Source organism: Neoarius graeffei, chromosome 18, assembly GCF_027579695.1.
Source record: "Neoarius graeffei isolate fNeoGra1 chromosome 18, fNeoGra1.pri, whole genome shotgun sequence".
Taxonomy (NCBI): domain Eukaryota; kingdom Metazoa; phylum Chordata; class Actinopteri; order Siluriformes; family Ariidae; genus Neoarius; species Neoarius graeffei.
The window spans coordinates 181,128-199,746 of NC_083586.1; the positions used below are offsets into that span (position 1 = coordinate 181,128).

The window sequence follows — 18,619 nt, forward strand, 5'->3', positions numbered from 1 at the left end:
AGAAAAGGGGTGACAGTTTCATTATGCAATGCAGATTATGTGTGCCCAAGAAGACAACCATTGCGGCATACAAAAATTTGATGTCTAATCTGCGCAAGCATGTTGAGGTAAGTATTGTCATTAATCACGGGTGCAGATAGAGGGTGGGACGGGTGGGATTCGTCCCACCCAGATTTAAATTCACCTCGTTCGGTCCCCCCCACTTATAGAGAGGAAAAAACGTCTATGCTGTCTTTCTTTGCATAAGGCAAACCTCACGGAAAAATTAAAAGACTAATTACCATTCGGTTTATTGAGGTGCACAGCAGTGTATACATAGTTGCAACAATTCACATAAAACAAAACAAAGACTAATATTCGGTTGGTTGAGCTGCGCAGACTGCACAGGTTGCGAGCTCGAGCTTGGTTGCTATGGTTACCCACAACAAGTTTGACAGGCATATCGGGGTTGGGGTTGGTTTGCTGGCAGCTTTGTCCCCCCCAGTTTTTTGTCCCTCCCAGTTCAAAAAACGTATCTGTGCCCCTGATCATAATGTTTCCTTTCCATAGTAAAACCAACAATAGGCTGGTTATATTCCAAAAATAGTGGATGGCATTGCTAATGTTGAAGTAGCAACCTGTTGGTACTGTAACATAACGGTAACTAGTCTGTTATTTGGTTGGCTAATCATGCAAGCAAGTTAGCTCGCCAACCTGACGTGATCAGTCCTCCTACCATTCTACATGCAACAGGCCAGAAAGGAATACTAAGCAAAACAAATAATGTTTGAATTGAATTGTTCAATAACACACAGTGCACACAGGCAAGCTACGAGATTTCGGTGCAACATTTCACTTTCATATTTCGTGTACAATGCTTTGTGTGTGGTCAGGGCGATGTAAACGACATGTGTGTATTGACCTTTTTTGTTTGTCTCAGTTTTAATGCAGCATTATCCTAAGCATTCAATTTGATACACTTCCTTTAAATAAAACATCTAGGTTGAGATGTACATATATCCTTGTTTCCTCTTCTTTTTCATTTTTGCACAACACAATGGAGGCAGAAAACACCCATTGTTAAAAGTAACGTTTTACTTTTACTCAAAGTACATTTTAAATTATCTACTTTTTACTTTTACTTGAGTAGATTTTTTGTCTGGTAACTTTACTTGTACTTAAGTAAAATTTCATCAGAGTAACAGTACTTGTACTTGAGTATAATATTTTAGTACTCTTTCCACCTCTGACTATAATCACCCTTGTAATAATTTCAATAAACTGTTCATGTTCGGTTCCCTCTTCATTTATTCTCTATTCAAAAGGCACAACTGAGTCACACAGGTTGATAAGTGTGCAACAGACAGTAACAATTTTATCCAAAATAGTTTTTCCTGCCTTAGTCGATTTATTTCCATTTCGCATGCCTGCAGCTGTTGTAAAGTTCAGTGCGTTTGTGTAGAACTCTCTCAAACTGTAGGTTCATTACTACACTCTGGCTCCAGGTTGACATTTTGCACAGGACTGAGTTCCTCTGATAACAGAAGCAAAGCTTCAGCGCTTTTTGCTCTTAATCTTTTCTGTTCTTTCAGGATGCATCAGGAGCATGTCGCTCCTTGTTGGGTTCTTTAACGAATTACGTCAGCATTGTTTGTTTGGTGCCCAATCTGGGTTTTCCATGTCGAATGAGGAAGTTGGTTCATCTGGAAGAAAATAATTTGATTTTGTCTGAACACTTTCATGAAGAAGCTAATTCAAATGTGAGCAGAAATAAAAGGAGATTCTTAAACAAACTCTTCCATACTCTGCTGTGCCTGTCTCTTTTTAAAAAAATACATTTTAAATAGTCGCAAATTTCTCTGCAATTTTCAGGCTTAGCTCCTCTTGCTGTATTCTCTTTAACCACTCATTTCTTCATTGTTCTTGAAGCATTTGCTTCTCTTTGTTAACATTTTTCTTCATAACAGGGAAATGGTAATATCTTTTATCTATTCCTCGATTTAAATGATTGGAACAACCAAAAACAGCGCAAAAATGAACCATATTTAAGACTGGTTAAGCCTTGCTTACACGAAAACTGGTGTCTTTTCACCTGGGGGTCAATTATCATGTGATGCGTAACGTCATGTGCAAGGGGTCTATTTGTCCATTTCTTAATTGACCTGAACTGCCTGCCCAAGGGCAGCAGTTCAAACAGAGAATTTCTGGGGTGGGACGGATCTTTTAATATACTGAGGATTCTTTTGAGGCAGCAGGAACTGTAAAGCTCTTCCAGGCAGGGAAGAGGGCATCCGATGATCATCTGGGTGGTGGTGACAACCCTCTGGAGAACTTTTCTCTCTGCTCCTGTGCAGCTGACAAACCACACACTGATGCAGTATGTAAGTATGTTCTCTATGGAGCAACAATAGAAGGACACAAGCAGTTTTTGAGGGAGGTCGTTCACCATGAGGATCATCAGGAAGTAAAGTTTCTGCTGTGTGTTCTTTATCACTTGTGTGGCATTAGAGCTCCAGGTCAGCTCCTCCTCTATGTGCACCCCAAGGAACCAGAAGTCCAGGATCCTCTCCACATATTGCGCACTGATGAGAATAGGCTGAAAGTCCATTTTCTTTTTCCTGAAGTCTATGATCAGCTCCTTGGTTTTGGTGGTTGAGGACCAGGTTTGTTGTCTCAGCACCACCCAGACAGCTGCTCAACCTTGTGCTGATAAGCAGACTCCTTCCCCCCAGAGATGAGCCCCATTATGGTAGTATCATCCGCAAATATGATGTTGTCATTACGGGAGCGAGCAGGGTGCAGTTGTAAGTGTAGAAGAACAACTTGTTCAATCCTAGATAAAGCCGTGGCACAGCAGTTATGCTCCTATTTACATAGGAATAACATCCATGAAATGTACCAGTCAGGATTTAGACCTCATCATAGCAAAGAGACAGCTCTGGTTAAAGTAGTAAATGACCTACTGTTGGTGTCTGATCAGGGCTGTGTCTCGCTGCTTGTGTTGCTTGACCTTAGTTCAGCATTTGATACCATTGATCATTCCATTCTTCTGAATAGACTAGAAAATGTTGTGGGAGTTAAGGGAACGGCCCTCTCCTGGCTCAGCTCTTATTTAACTGATCGCTATCAGTATGCTGATGTAAATGGTGATTTTTCTAGACATACTACATTTTTATATATATATCTCAGGGCTTTACATTAGCACCCGCCAAATGCAGGTAAAATTCGGCTTTGGCGGGTAATAACTTTAGTCTCACTAGCCACTTTGGCGGGTGGTTTATTCTGTGGTATGACAATATATTTTAATTGTAGTTTTCTCTGAAGGCATCCGACATAATAAACACATTGCAATGTAATATTACGTGCCTACAATTCCCATGAGCACCTGCGTAAACATTCTGACAACATGTTAGAATTGTTCAGAATGTTCGTTAACGTCTCAGATAAAATCAAATGATACGGTAACCTGCGGTTAATGAACAAAGCAACAAAGTCACTGACAACTGACAAGCACACTGTGCGGCAGCATATAGCTGGAGTTTCAAACCCTGCTGCTCAGGAAAAAAGGAGCAGAAATGAGCAGGGCCAGAGCAGTATTTTAAAATCACCGCGGTCTGTGATGCGCAAAGCGCGTGCCGAAAAATGTTTGCCATATTTAAATGAGAGGGGTGAATTACACACCACACAAGAGATTTCATCTCATCTCATTATCTCTAGCCGGTTTATCCTGTTCTACAGGGTCGCAGGCAAGCTGGAGCCTATCCCAGCTGACTACGGGCGAAAGGCGGGATACACCCTGGACAAGTCGCCAGGTCATCACAGGGCTGACACATAGACACAGACAACCATTCACACTCACATTCACACCTACAGTCAATTTAGAGTCACCAGTTAACCTAACCTGCATGTCTTTGGACTGTGGGGGAAACCGGAGCACCCGGAGGAAACCCACGCAGACACGGGGAGAACATGCAAACTCCACACAGAAAGGCCCTCGCCGGCCACGGGGCTCGAACCCGGACCTTATTGCTGTGAGGCAACACAGTGCTAACCATTGCACCACCATGCCGCCCAGATTGGCTCGTTCATAGCAAAACCGAAAATACCCTGTACTGCAAAGACTGTAGAAAGTCTGGCAAAGACAGGCATCAGTAATTTTAAACTCGAAACTATCAAGGACCACGAAAAGTCAAATGCACTCATCGGTACTATAACATCAAAACCAGCGAAGACGGCTGGTTCAATACAGGGCAGCATTGCTTTCAGTCCCTGGCTGTCATGAAGTCGGCTGAGCTGGAGAGGATGGAGCTGCTGTTTAGAAACGTTCAAGTGATTGTAAAGAAGTTGATCCCGCCCCAGCTATCAATTTATGACCTGCTGGAAGCCTCAGGTCACGAAGACCATTTTTCATGGACCATTCAGACTCATCTGATGATGAATGTAATGAGGACATTTAATGTCTCTCTCTACACATGTTCACACACACACACACACACACACACACAATTAATAGATAATACATAATATACATAATAATACTTGATAATACACATAATACTTGCATATCAAAACATCAAATGTTTTTCAATGATAAATGTTTAGAATTGGACTTTTAATATTAGAATCAGTTCAGTTGTACTGAATGTTATTTTTCATATACGATATTTCATTTTGTAAGGGGCTTGAATTTGAGTTCAATAAACAGAATACTCTGCTTATATTTTTGTCTGAATTGGTTCCATGTTTTCATAGAGGGAGCTACCTTAACAGCACTGAATACTTGAGTGCTACTGTAGAGATACATTATACGTTGCCATTCATGATTAAATCTAGATCTTCCGAACTTTAACGTATCATGGTGAAGAAAAAACTGCAATTTCCTGGCAACAAAATTGTGGCTAGTGAAAAGGCTGAATGGTGAGTGACTCAGGAAAACCACTAGCCACAGTGGCTGGTGAGCAAAAAAGTTAAGGTAAAGCCCTGAGATATATATATATATATATATATATATATATATATATATATATATATAAAACCTCTGGGTGATATTATTCATAAACATGGTATTAATTTCCACTGTCATGCTGATGACACAGTTGTTTCTACAAAACCTGATGAGAGACACCAGCTTAATAGAATTGAGGAATGTGTGAAGGACATTAGACACGGGATGCTTATTAACTTCCTTCTGCTTAACTCTGACCGCATGCAGCTAGAAGTAAGTTTTCTGATTCCACAGTAACTCTGGATGGCCTTTCTGTTTCTTCACGTGCAGCAGTAAAAGACCTCGGAGTGATTATTGACCCCGGACTTTCATTCGAAACGCACATCAATAACATTACCCGGTTAGCTTTCTTTCATCTCAGAACTATTTCTAAGAGAAGAAATTCAATGTCACTACACGAAGCAGAAAAATTAGTTCATGCTTTTGTTACCTCCAGGTTGGATTATTGTAATGCCTTACTGTCTGGATGTTCCAATAAGTGCATAAACAAGCTCCAGTTAGTTCAAAATGCAGCAGCAAGAGTCCTTACTAGAGCTAGAAAATATGACCCCATCACCCCTGTCTTATCCACACTGCATTGGCTCCCAATCAAATTTCACATTGATTGTAAAATACTATTCTTGACCTTGAAAGCACTGAATGGTCTCGCGCCATAGTACCTGAGTGAACTTCTGCTCCTCTATGACCCACCACGCCTACTTAGATCAAAAGGTGCAGGCTATCTGCTGGTACCTTGTATAATGAAAAAGCTACATCAGGGGGCGGAGCCTTTTCTTACAAAGCCCCACAGTTATGGAACAGCCTTCCAAGTAGTGTTCGGGAATCAGAAACAGTCCATGTTGAAGTCTAGGCTGAATGCATATCTGTTTAGTCAAGCCTTTTGTTAAGAGTGTTTATGAGGGAAAGGAGTAGATCTGGAGGGTCCTCAGACAGAGTGTTTTGGTAAACTGGGATGTATGGATGCTGTCAGTTCCCCACTCACTTGCTCGCTCGAGTTTGTTGATCCTGTAGTGGCTGCTGCTTTATGTCCCGGGGCTCCCTCATGCCTGTGCTACCTTCTGGCTCTCCCCTTTTAGTTATGCTGTCATAGTTAGTTGCCGGAGTCCCTGCTTGTACTCAGTGCAAAATGTATACTGTTCCTACTCATCAGGTGACATTGGGCATACCCAACAACCTGTGTTTTCTCTCTTTCTCTCCCCCTCCCCCCATCTGAGTTACATGGGACTTCGTAGATGCTCTGGACTCTTACAGTAATGCTTTTATGGCTGAGGACTACAGCTGACTTGCTAACTTTAGGACTGCAGTTGTCATGAACAGTTCTGCACTCAAGTTTCCATCAATGAAGAGTTAGAACATCAACAAAACTGATTTCATGTTAAAAATGTTAGAATCACATTGTCTCTTATCACCCAAATTAGGGGTCGACCGATAATCGGCCTGGCCGATATATCGGGTCGATATTCTGCATTTTTAGGGTAATCGGTATCGGCCATAATTTCCACCGATATGCCGATAACATGCCTTTTTGCAGCCATTTCATTCCTAATGCGACTGTCACTGCATGTCCTTTCCTGCACTCACCTCTCGGAGTTCAAGAACACGGTCCCGCCCGCCACAACATCTGATTCGTTTGGCACAAAAGATATAGCCAATCGACACGTGTAGCTCAACGCTGTGAACTGTTTCAAGGCGGCCGTACGGGCACTCGGGCAGAAGCGGCACAAGGGATACAGCCAATCAACACGCGTAGCTAAACGCTGTGAACTGTTTCAAGGCGGCCGTATGGGCACTCGGGCAGAAGCAGATCCCACTTCAAGGTAAGGACACGCTGCTTTTGCCGCAATAAGTCACAAACACACAAGTTGCAAAAGCACAACATCATTATATGTTTACATTCTTCATCTACTACTCGTTAAAATTGTCCATTTGCATCTGTGTAGCCAGGCAAACTTAGCTTACGGAAGGAAGCACTTGAATTAGCCTACAACCAACTACTCTCGCTGAAACTACATGTGATGCTTCCTTCACTACAATATAATCCTCCTAAATTGGGAATATTAGGCTTGGGCATTAAAAGCATTAGAATGTAGATGGTTACTTGTTAAGTTGTTACATAATAGAGAGTGATAGCCTACTTTATGTTTGATTTTACTTTTTAAAAAATGCTGCAGGCAGCTCCCTACACTTGATTTGTTATTTAAAAACTACTTGAAGTTGGTAAGTCTTACTTAGTTCTTAGTGTAAAAGAATCCAGAGTGTATTTTCATTTATTTTCCACTGAAAATGGTGAGCTGTAATATTGTAGGGAGTGATTTATTTTTTAATTGGTGAATATTTTATTATTATTTTATTTCTCATTTTATTCTAACTAATGTTTGACTTTATTGTACAAATGCTGCTGGCATCTCCCTGCACAAAATTTCATGTTCAATTTTACAATTAAACATACATTTCATGGATATGAAGGTCTCATCTCATTATCTGTAGCCGCTTTATCCTGTTCTACAGGGTCGCAGGCAAGCTGGAGCCTATCCCAGCTGACTACGGGCAAAAGGCGGGGTACACCCTGGACAAGTCGCCGGGTCATCACAGGGCTGACGCACAGACACAGACAACTTGAGCACTGAGGTGTTACTAGTATTTTTATTAACAGGCAAGTTCCACCACACTGGCTAAAAGAACCGATGTCGGACCGCATTGTGCTCAAACTTGCGATTTACACCACATATGCGATATTACTCCACATATCATCTGCAAGAAGAAATTGATATTAATTGGAGCTACCTTCATCTAGTCATCATATTTTGTTACATAAAAAGATACACTCTTTATAATAAAATTTATGACAAACTCACAACCAAGGAGTCTCCACTGTTCTTGGCTTCCTCTCGGTTCACCAGCTCTCCCTGGCAGGGGCCGAAGTGTGCACCTACTGGAACAGTCTCCCCCTTATTAAACACTCCCAGGCCTGCATCAGGAATACTGGACTTCTGGATTTCTAGCCCAGGAGGAAGTGTTTGTCTGGCTCGGTCAGGGACTCCCATGGGAACAGGAGTATCGGGGATGAAGAGGGGTGGTCCATGAACCTCGCATTTGTTGAGGAAGAAGGATTTGCAAACTTCACAGTCTAGGAGTAGAGAAAACACAACAGGAAGAAATGAGGCCCAAATGTGTGTGCAATCTGTGTGTGTCTATCTAAGACCATATACGGTACAATAGTACTGTATAAAGATTATCCTAAGAAAGTTTGCCAGTAAGGTTCACTGAGCATCTGGTTGAGACTAGGTGTCCATCAGGACTGGGATCAAACAGGACACAACAAAGTACCAGTATTGGCAAAAAATATGGAAACACCTACCAAAATGACAAAACACCACAATTTGACCTTTTGTTCTCAAGTTCTTTTAAAGGTCTGATGACATGTTTTTGACATCTTTGGCGATGTTTTATAACATAAAAAGTAATTTCCGATGATCCATATATTAATTCACGAAGGCGCCTATTTTACAAGTTATGATAAAAAACGCGGCTATTTGGGCAAATTTGACGGGGCTGCAGCACCCAGGAGACGAATGAGGAGGAGGGGATATATGACATCAGCAAAAGAATCTTCCTCCTCACTTACCAGTTTGTTGTTGATGCGACAGGTGTTCAGTTTGTCATTTTTAGTACAACCCTGATTCCAAAAAAGTTGGGACAAAGTACCAATTGTAAATAAAAACGGAACGCAATGATGTGGAAGTTTCAAAATTCCATATTTTATTCAGAATAGAACATAGATGACATATCAAATGTTTAAACTGAGAAAATATATAATTTAAAGAGAAAAATTAGGTGATTTTAAATTTCATGACAACAACACATCTCAAAAAAGTTGGGACAAGGCCATGTTTTACCACTGTGAGACATCCCCTTTTCTCTTTACAACAGTCTGTAAACGTCTGGGGACTGAGGAGACAAGTTGCTCAAGTTTAGGGATAGGAATGTTAAACCATTCTTGTCTAATGTAGGATTCTAGTTGCTCAACTGTCTTAGGTCTTTTTTGTCGTATCTTCCATTTTCTGATACACCAAATGTTTTCTATGGGTGAAAGATCTGGACTGCAGGCTGGCCAGTTCAGTACCCGGACCCTTCTTCTATGCAGTCATGATGCTGTAATTGATGCAGTATGTGGTTTGGCATTGTCATGTTGGAAAATGCAAGGTCTTCCCTGAAAGAGACGTCGTCTGGATGGGAGCATATGTTGCTCTAGAACCTGGATATACCTTTCAGCATTGATGGTGTCTTTCCAGATGTGTAAGCTGCCCATGCCACACGCACTAATGCAACCCCATACCATCAGAGATGCAGACTTCTGAACTGAGCGCTGATAACAACTTGGGTCGTCCTCCTCCTCTTTAGTCCGAATGACATGGCGTCCCTGATTTCCGTAAAGAACTTCAAATTTTGATTTGTCTGACCACAGAACAGTTTTCCACTTTGCCACAGTCCATTTTAAATGAGCCTTGGCCCAGAGAAGACGTCTGCGCTTCTGGATCATGTTTAGATACGGCTTCTTCTTTGAACTATAGAGTTTTAGCTGGCAACGGCAGATGGCACGGTGAATTGTGTTCACAGATAATGTTCTCCGGAAATATTCCTGAGCCCATTTTGTGATTTCCAATACAGAAGCATGCCTGTATGTGATGCAGTGCCGTCTAAGGGCCCGAAGATCACGGGCACCCAGTATGGTTTTCCGGCCTTGACCCTTACGCACAGAGATTCTTCCAGATTCTCTGAATCTTTTGATGATATTATGCTCTGTAGATGATATGTTCAAACTCTTTGCAATTTTACATTGTCGAACTCCTTTCTGATATTGCTCCACTATTTGTCGGCGCAGAATTAGGGGGATTGGTGATCCTCTTCCCATCTTTACTTCTGAGAGCCGCTGCCACTCCAAGATGCTCTTTTTAGTCATGTTAATGACCTATTGCCAATTGACCTAATGAGTTGCAATTTGGTCCTCCAGCTGTTCCTTTTTTGTACCTTTAACTTTTCCAGCCTCTTATTGCCCCTGTCCCAACTTTTTTGAGATGTGTTGCTGTCATGAAATTTCAAATGAGCCAATATTTGGCATGAAATTTCAAAATGTCTCACTTTCGACATTTGATATGCTGTCTATGTTCTATTGTGAATACAATATCAGTTTTTGAGGTTTGTAAATTATTGCATTCCGTTTTTATTTACAATTTGTACTTTGTCCCAACTTTTTTGGAATCGGGGTTGTATTTTATATTATATATATGACGCGGTACGCGGTGGTCCGGATCACCGTATTTTCCATACAAAACGAGGGCATTAATTAATTATTTTTCCTGGATTGTGGTCCGGTTCACCGTATGCTGTATTATATTACGATATAAATAAAAACTTACCAAAATCATACTGTGTTTGTCATTTAATACGAGTTTTTTTACAAAGTCGTACATCATTTGTTATTTTTTCTCAAACCGGAAGAGAAATGCATGCGTAAAACACACGCGCAATAAAAGATACCAGTTCTAACGCATGTAAAAAAGCGGGAGCTGCCACGAGGGAAGTGAAAAATAATTTTACCAACTTTCGTCATTATGTCTCAGGGTGGTTATGAACAGCTTCTAAGGAATAAGAAAAAATGTGCTAGAGACTACAAAGCAACAGAAGAAAGGGCAAAGGAAAGAATTTATTCTAAATTAGGGGAAGAAGTAGCTGAAAATTTAAAATTTATTTGTCTTCTGAACTTGGTGGTCCGGACCACACCTGAAAACGGCGTGGTCCGGACCACAACGGTAGTCCGGACCACCGCGTACCGCGTCATATATATATATATATATATATATATATATATATATATATATATTAGTTATTATGCCTTCGCGTTGTGTTGCCGGCTTTTGCTCCAAAACCCACAAGGATGGGGTAAGTTTATTCAAGTTTCCCAGAAATCCCAAGCTGCATGCGAAGTGGGTGAAGCAAGTCAGGCGCACTCGTGACAAGTGGGAGCCCTCACCAACATCCGTCCTGTGCTCTGAACACTTCGATTTGGATTGTTTTGACACCCTTCCCAGCTTAAAAGAATCTCTTGGGTGTGCAGTTCAGCACAAACGTGTGTTACTACCATCAGCAGTGCCTACAGTATTTCGGAGGGGGTCTACTAGTAGCTATGCCGGATCCAGCAGTCGCCTGGGACAAGGTGACTCCTCCAAAGACAGTCCTCCTGTCAGAACATGTGTTGAGAAACGACATAAGATAAAGGTACGTAGAGCTATAGAGTGCTCCAACATGATACTAAAAATAGTAACACTGCGGTCTGTGCGGCCATCTTGGAAGTCACTCGCTCCAGAGCGCTCATAGAGTACACATCATGTGTTGATCTCTTCCGAATAGAATCTATGATAGCCTACCCTCTTTACCCTTTGCCTCTCGTTGCTAGGCGGCAGTTACATGAAAGCCAGTCAAATTTCTGCAGCCCCGTCAAATTTGCCCAAATAGCCGCGTTTTTTATCATAACTTGTAAAATAGGCGCCTTCGTGAATTAATATATGGATCATCGGGAATTAATTATTCATTCATGCCAGGACTTTGGGCTGGCCAATCAAGAATTGCCAAGCTGCCATCTTGTTCTTTGTTTTGTAAATACTGTTTAACCATCCCAGCTGTGTGTTTTGGGTCATTATCTTGCTGGAAGATAAAGTTGTTGCCAATGAGAGCTCTTCCAGAAGGCACAGCATGATGGATAAGGATTTGTCTGTAGTTGTCAGCAGTGAGGGTCCCATCTATTTTGTAGAGATGACCAACTCCATTGTAGGTGATGGCTCCCCATACTTGCAGGACCCCTCCGCCATGTTTTACTGTGGGAGACATACAGTTTGCCTTGTATCTTTCTCCCTTTCTGCACCTGACTTACTGTTGCATAGTGTTGCCAAATAATTCAAAAAATTTCTTCTTATCTGAGAACATGACCCTTTTCCACTGCTCAGAAGTCCAACTCCTGTGAATTTTTGCCCAGTTAAGTCTCTATTGCTTATTTCCACCTCTCAACAAAAGTTTTGCGCACTGACACGACCTTTGAGGCCTTCTGCTGAGAGCGTCTTCCTAACCAGGTATGGGGAGACATCCTTGCCTGTAGCATCTTGGAGGTCCTGTGCCAGTTCCTTGCTGGATTTTTTCGTCTATCGTAGGGATTTAGTCTTGAGGTACTGGACATCAGCTTTAGTCAACTTTTTCTTCCTTCCTCTGCCTGAAATGTTCTTGAAGTTCCCAGTCTTCTGGTGATGCTTGAGGCATTTCCAGACAGCACTGTGGGTCACATGCAGTTTCTTTGCTATGGCTCATTATGAATGGCCCTCCTCCCGCAAAACTTTCATCCTAATACGCTGCTCTTCTGTAGTTTCTCTCTCTGATGCCATTTCTGCCCGTTGCCTGGCTGTAGTCAGAGGATAAATACTTTGTCTAATGAATTATTTGTAGAGACCACATGATTTAGTTAATGGTTTTCACCTGTGGAATAATTAGCATATCATGGTAGGATTGCCCAACAAGGAGTGATTAAGGTGTTTTTTGGGGCTAAACTAAACAAAAAGAGATACTATTTCCAATATTTTTATTATGTTTAATCACACAACGATGGCCAAAACTGCTAGTATTTTCATGGGTAAAGTATAAAATTGTGGTTAAAAGGTGTCTCTGTATCTTCATAATGTATTTCAGTTGCCTTCAGTGCAGATTCTGATGTCATTTGCACGGATTAAGTATGCAAAATCGATCTTTTCCTAGGCATTTCCATATTTTGTGCCAGCACTGGATACGAGTATGAGGGTTTTTTTTACTTCCTTGTGGGAGTAAACAAATGGTCAGATACGAAGCTTGCAGGGCAAAATAAAATGAATGTTCATTAACATGACTGTGGCACTGCATGACGTATTTACAGTATTCTCTTAGGACTTGCCTGGTCAGGGTTGTTTTAAATTCAGCTACTTGTTTGCTTATCTTCTGGGCAACAGAATTTCCCAAATTTGTCATGAAAATCACATGCAGGTACAAACAAAATTAACTGCGGCACGGTGGTGTAGTGCTTAGCACGGTTGCCTCACAGCAAGAAGGTTCTGGGTTTGAACCCAGCGGCCGGCGAGGGCCTTTCTGTGTGGAGTTTGCATGTTCTCCCCGTGTCTGCGTGGGTTTCCTCTGGGTGCTCTGGTTTCCCCCACAATCCAAAGATATGCAGTTAGGTTAACGTGGGGCGGCCTTGGGCTGAGGTGCCCTTGAGCATGGTACCTGACCCCCGACTGCTCCCCGGGCGCTCTGGTGTGGCTGCCCACTGCTCTGGGTGTGTGCGCGCGTGTGTGTGTGTTCACTGCTTCAGATGGGTTAAATGCAGAGGATGAATTTCACTGTGCTTGAAGTGTGCATGTGACAAAAAGTTTCTTCTTCTTCTGTCCACACAGTAAGTAAGTAAGTAAGTAAATAAATAAATAGTCCAACGCGGTCCAACGGGGAGGAGAACTTGCAAAACTTCACACAGACAGCAACCCGAGCTTAAAATCGAATCCAGGACCCTGGAGCTGCGCCACTGTGATGCCCTGAAATCCGTATATTTGGACTCCTGTCTCTCACACCCACTGTCTCTTATTGAACATTCCATTCCAGAGGCATAATGAGGGGCATACTCTCTGTCCCCTATTAAATCACAGCTGGTTGGGATCTTCTGCGAGCTTATGCATGTGGGGGACAGAGCACATAACACTGTCCTCCAGGTGTGTTTTGCTATCATGTGACACAGCATGAGCTGCAATTGAAAAAGAGGAGTTTGATGGCTTTACATGTCTTGGAGGAAGTACGTGTTAGCCTTCACTCACATGGTTAGAGAGACCTGGCTAGTGGGTGGATACTAGCAGGTGACCACACTGGACGACAAATGGGTGGAAGAAAGAGGGGGGGAAAAACCTATAATCTTCTAATGTGGTGAAGACGTTACGACACATTTATTTAACATTTATGGAAGGAGACCCAGGTATCGGTCAGCAAGTTTCCCAAGATGGAAGAGTCTTCAGGACAGAGGACTTTGTGCTTTCTGGTTTCTCAGTCACACGACATCCCACATTTTTTTTTTTGTCGTCTCAGAATAAAACACAGGAGCAGAGCCTAATCTAGGAATTTGAAAATAGGGGACAGAAAATATTAACATGGGTAAAAATATCCCTCATTTGTTCCAGTTAGTGGGGACAGAAAAATAAGTAATACATTGGTAGATATTTTCAAGAGTACATCTATAAACAGAACAGTTTTATTAATAAAACTAAATACATGTAACAAACATTCATATCAGATGTTAATCTATATAATATAATTATGGCACTATACATATCCTTTAATACAGTGATATGAAAACCATATCAGCAAACACTTATCCACAGTTTATAGTATTGCACAAACATTATGATCAGATCTGAACTTTAAAAATGTAAAGATTTTAGATCAAAAACTATATGAAGAATTATATACTGCAAAACCTTACAAATATGACTAGTTTTCTGTTATATGACTAGGTTACTGTTTTACTAAAAATCATGTGACTAGCCTATTTTTACCAATTTGACCACCAGTAGTATGTTGCATATCAAATATGACTAGGTTAATATTACATCATTTGATATAGTTAAGTCTAAAATCCATGTAGTCTTGCCACTATTAATTAATAATAAGATGAAAAATCTGACTTTCTGAATAAAATAAAATCACTATCAAATATTTAAAAATGCTATCATATTTGTTTTGTTCAGACCACCTTTCATGAAAGTGAAAAACATTAAACAATCTACCTATGTTTAAACTAGATTGTGACATAAATGACTGGAGATAATCTCAAAATTCAGACTTCCTAAAAAGTATATAAACTATCATTTACAGTCTTACAGTACCTACAATTACACAAGAACAGATTAAATACATTTCATAATATTTTTAAATTTATATTTAAAAAAACTTACATAATACCAAACATTATCAAACTAATTGTATATTGGCATTAGGAAAATATCAAATTCAAACTTCAAAAACCATTATCAATCAGAATCAAATGACTTACCATGTCTTCACACTGTCATATAATTACTCTAAGATCATATTTGTACACAAACTTATGTTTGGATGAGACAGAACGATATGCCATGTGCTTTTGGGTATTTTTAAAACACTTCACACGACTGGTTGAGATACACTGTCTTCCGGTTCAGTGACCAATGATCATAGTTCACAAAACTGTTTTACCCGCTAAATAAACCATTCAGAATACTTCAGTCCTTTCCGATATTTTCCGATTGGTGTGTAAACAACGCTATATTTACCACAGTGCTTGCTAGCTGGTGCTGACAAATTGATACGCACAAGATTCAGTAAAACGCGACTACACGCTCTCTACTTATAAATGCGCGACAAAATGAATAGATAGGTGATATCACTCTCGTGCCCAAAAAGTGGATGTGCGACAGACAGATAAAAAATGTGTATTATCGCGTATTACGCGCCCTAGATTAGGCTCTGAGGAGTGGCTAGAGAGAATGACAGACATTCTGCAACATTAAATGTAAACAGAAACAAATTAAACATTGAATGTGCCATTCATAAATAAATTCAAAATTGCAATAACAAGCAAATCACTATGGTTTGAGGGGAATCATACATTTTGGGCCATGCTGTAATATGAAAATAAAACCATGCAGCATAGATTTTTTTTAATACACACCCATCGTGTAATATTCCATGCATTTTTTGTTCAGGTTAACATCCTCGGTTTATAACGACTAAAGTATTTTAAATAAATAAACAAATAAACCAACAAAGTTTCTCTCACTCCTCACTACCATGTTACACGCTCTATAAACAAAGTTCATACTTTAATCAATAAAAAAATCTAAATTTCAATGTCAAATTGTTGATTAAAATTATAAGAGAGACTGAGGCTACATCCCAAATGTACTGTATTGCACTTTTAGTGCACCAGATAGTGTGCAGGGTAGTGTAACAGTGTGTGTTACTGAGCACCAGAGTGGCCTAATGTCTTACAGAGATAGTCTTTATCGTCAGGATCTTCCACTTTAACGGAGAGACCTTCAGGTGGGTTGTCGAGATCGTCTCCATAGCTGTAGATATTCAGCTCCAGCGTCTCCTCTTTCTTCACACAGGCTTCTGAGGTCTCTCCATCCATGGATGTCTCTGTTTTCATGTCCTCACACAGCTAAAGATCAAACAAATCTGTTAGGGCAGGACGGTATCCATCCCACTCGGGAAGATACTGCTCTCATTTCTCACAGCATAGCTCATAGTCTCAGAACAGGCCTAGTTAATCCACGACAATCCAGAGCCAAGGACAGGGAGCAGACTAAACTGTCTGTCTGCTACCTGCACAGAATCATCACACAGGTTTCATTACATTGAGACTGTGCCTGTTCCCCGAGCTATACAAAAAAGTAGAAATACTCAAAGTTTGTTCTAATAATCTAATTAATATAAAATTAGATCATACTGACTGTACAGCCACTGCCAGCACCTTTGACCTACTGTAAAAGGTAAGACTTTTAAATATTTTCTCTGTCTGAAGCATGAACTGTTAATGAACTTCTTACTGATCAGCAGTTTAAATGTACTGTGTTTAAACAGAAACATGGATTAAACCAGGGGTTTTCAAAGTGTGGGAGAGTCAGCCCCCCCTCGGAGAGCAAATAAACAACAGCCCCCCCCCCCCCCCCCCCTTTACAATTTTTGTTGTTGCTATACTTAATGTTCCATTCGTATTTTTAAAAAAATGGTTGTTGTACACATTATTTTTTTCTTTTTCACATTTTAAACATCTGTGCTTTTTAAAACATCTTGTTTTACACATTTTAAACATCCCATAGCATCGTTAGCTAGCATCTCTTGGCAGACAACACACTGTGGCAGTGGAGCATCTTCAGATCCAGTCCATGAAAATCCAAACTTTAAATAATCGTGGTCATACTTCCTTCTTTTTCCAGTCCCCCAGGATTCCGCGGGCCTTTTTTGTGATTGTTGCGGGCTAAAATGTCTGATGTTGCGGGGGGTTCCAAAAAAATTGCGATGAAAATTGCGGTGTTTTTTAGGTTTTTGTTGCGATTACATTGTGGGAGGAAGTGAAAGTTGCGAGAAATTGTTGCGATTTTCTCTTTTTGTGATTAAAATTGAGTGATATGTTAAATATTAAGTTATTACTGAAAAACTATTGATTAAAAAAACAAAGAGAAATGGTCCTATAAACAACTTTACCAATATAAAAGATTACCAGGACTACAAAAATGCAGAAAAATAGGCTTTACTTATCCAAATGCACCTGTTGGTTCAAAAGTTAAAGTGCAGAGAACCTCACAGCACAACATGAAGTTACCTTAACCCTTTGATGCAAAACATGGGTCAAAAGTGACCCGGCTGAGTTTTTATCTTCTATATCTTTGCAATAAATTAATTCCATCATTCAGTATTCAAGGTATTCCTCAATTAACTTGTTTTTGATCATCATACATCCTTATTTTAATTTTTCCTTTCTTACTTTTTGAATAAAAACCCTTTTTGTATCACTACCCTTCTAATGCAACATGGGTCAAAAACGACCTGCATTCATTTTCCAGGTTATTTCATGTATGGCTGAGTGTTTCTATGATATACTTTTGAAATAAATTCATTTTGTCATTTACTTTTCCAAATATGCAGTAAATGTCTTGTTTTTGTTTAGCACAAATCATCATTTTTATTTTTCCTTTCTTAAGTTATGAACAAGCACAACTTTTGTAATTCTACATCAAGTTTACACAAATGGGTCAGAAACGACCCGCATGCATTTACTACAGCGTTTGGTGGGAACTGTGAATTTTGCTTGTGTCAGACATTTCACAGCTCAGCACAGCGCCCTTTGCCCATCTAATACATGTAAGTAATGTTTTTCAATTGTTCTAACATTACCTTAGAAAAAAATTGATTATGTTTAGGTTACCTTGAGAGTGAGTAGATTACTTGTCAGAAAGTTACAAGTAATTACTATTAGCTACCGAGCTGTTGACATATTCTACTTTAGTTAGCTAATTTTATTGTAGTTGGCTTAGCTAACTACATAGTTAATAAATAAATAACTGGCCCCATTCACTGCTAAAGTAATTACTTGAAACAAATTATTATTATAATATTAAGACATTTAATTTTAAATCACACTTGGATGACCCATGTGTAGTAATATAAAAAGTATTTTTGTTCATAAAGTAGGAAAGAAAAAATTAAATTAATGATTTGTGGTAATTAAAAACAAGATATTTAAAGAATACTTGGAATATTCAATCATAAATTGATTTCAAAAGATAGAGCAAAGAAAAACTCAGTCAGCTTGAAATAACCTGGAAAATGAATGTGGGTCATTTTTGACCCATGTTCTGCATTAGAAGGGGTGTGCATGTTTTGCATCAAAGGGTTAAAATATAATATAAATGCCTCAGCTTTTATGTAAGAAAAAAAAACCCTATTAATACTAGTACTGTGTGCAGGCAGTCTCTCCTGAAGACTAAATTAAACAATAATTATAAACTAATAAAATAAATGGCTCAGGCTTCATAGAAG

General features: G+C 39.9%; 1 protein-coding gene across 1 annotated transcript in view; it reads right to left on the reverse strand.

Annotated features, from left to right (window-relative positions):
* Nucleotides 1-1,607: 1,607 nt before the first annotated feature.
* Nucleotides 1,608-18,619, reverse strand: part of LOC132866551 (histone-lysine N-methyltransferase PRDM7-like) — a 42,918-nt gene continuing 25,906 nt past the window's right edge. The window contains exons 2-4 of the mRNA XM_060899377.1: nucleotides 16,067-16,238; nucleotides 7,840-8,111; nucleotides 1,608-1,682 (exon numbers count right to left, since the gene is read on the reverse strand). Coding sequence (XP_060755360.1) covers nucleotides 1,608-1,682; nucleotides 7,840-8,111; nucleotides 16,067-16,226 — 507 coding nt within the window. The 5' untranslated portion in view covers nucleotides 16,227-16,238. The remainder of the gene's footprint in view (nucleotides 1,683-7,839; nucleotides 8,112-16,066; nucleotides 16,239-18,619) is intronic.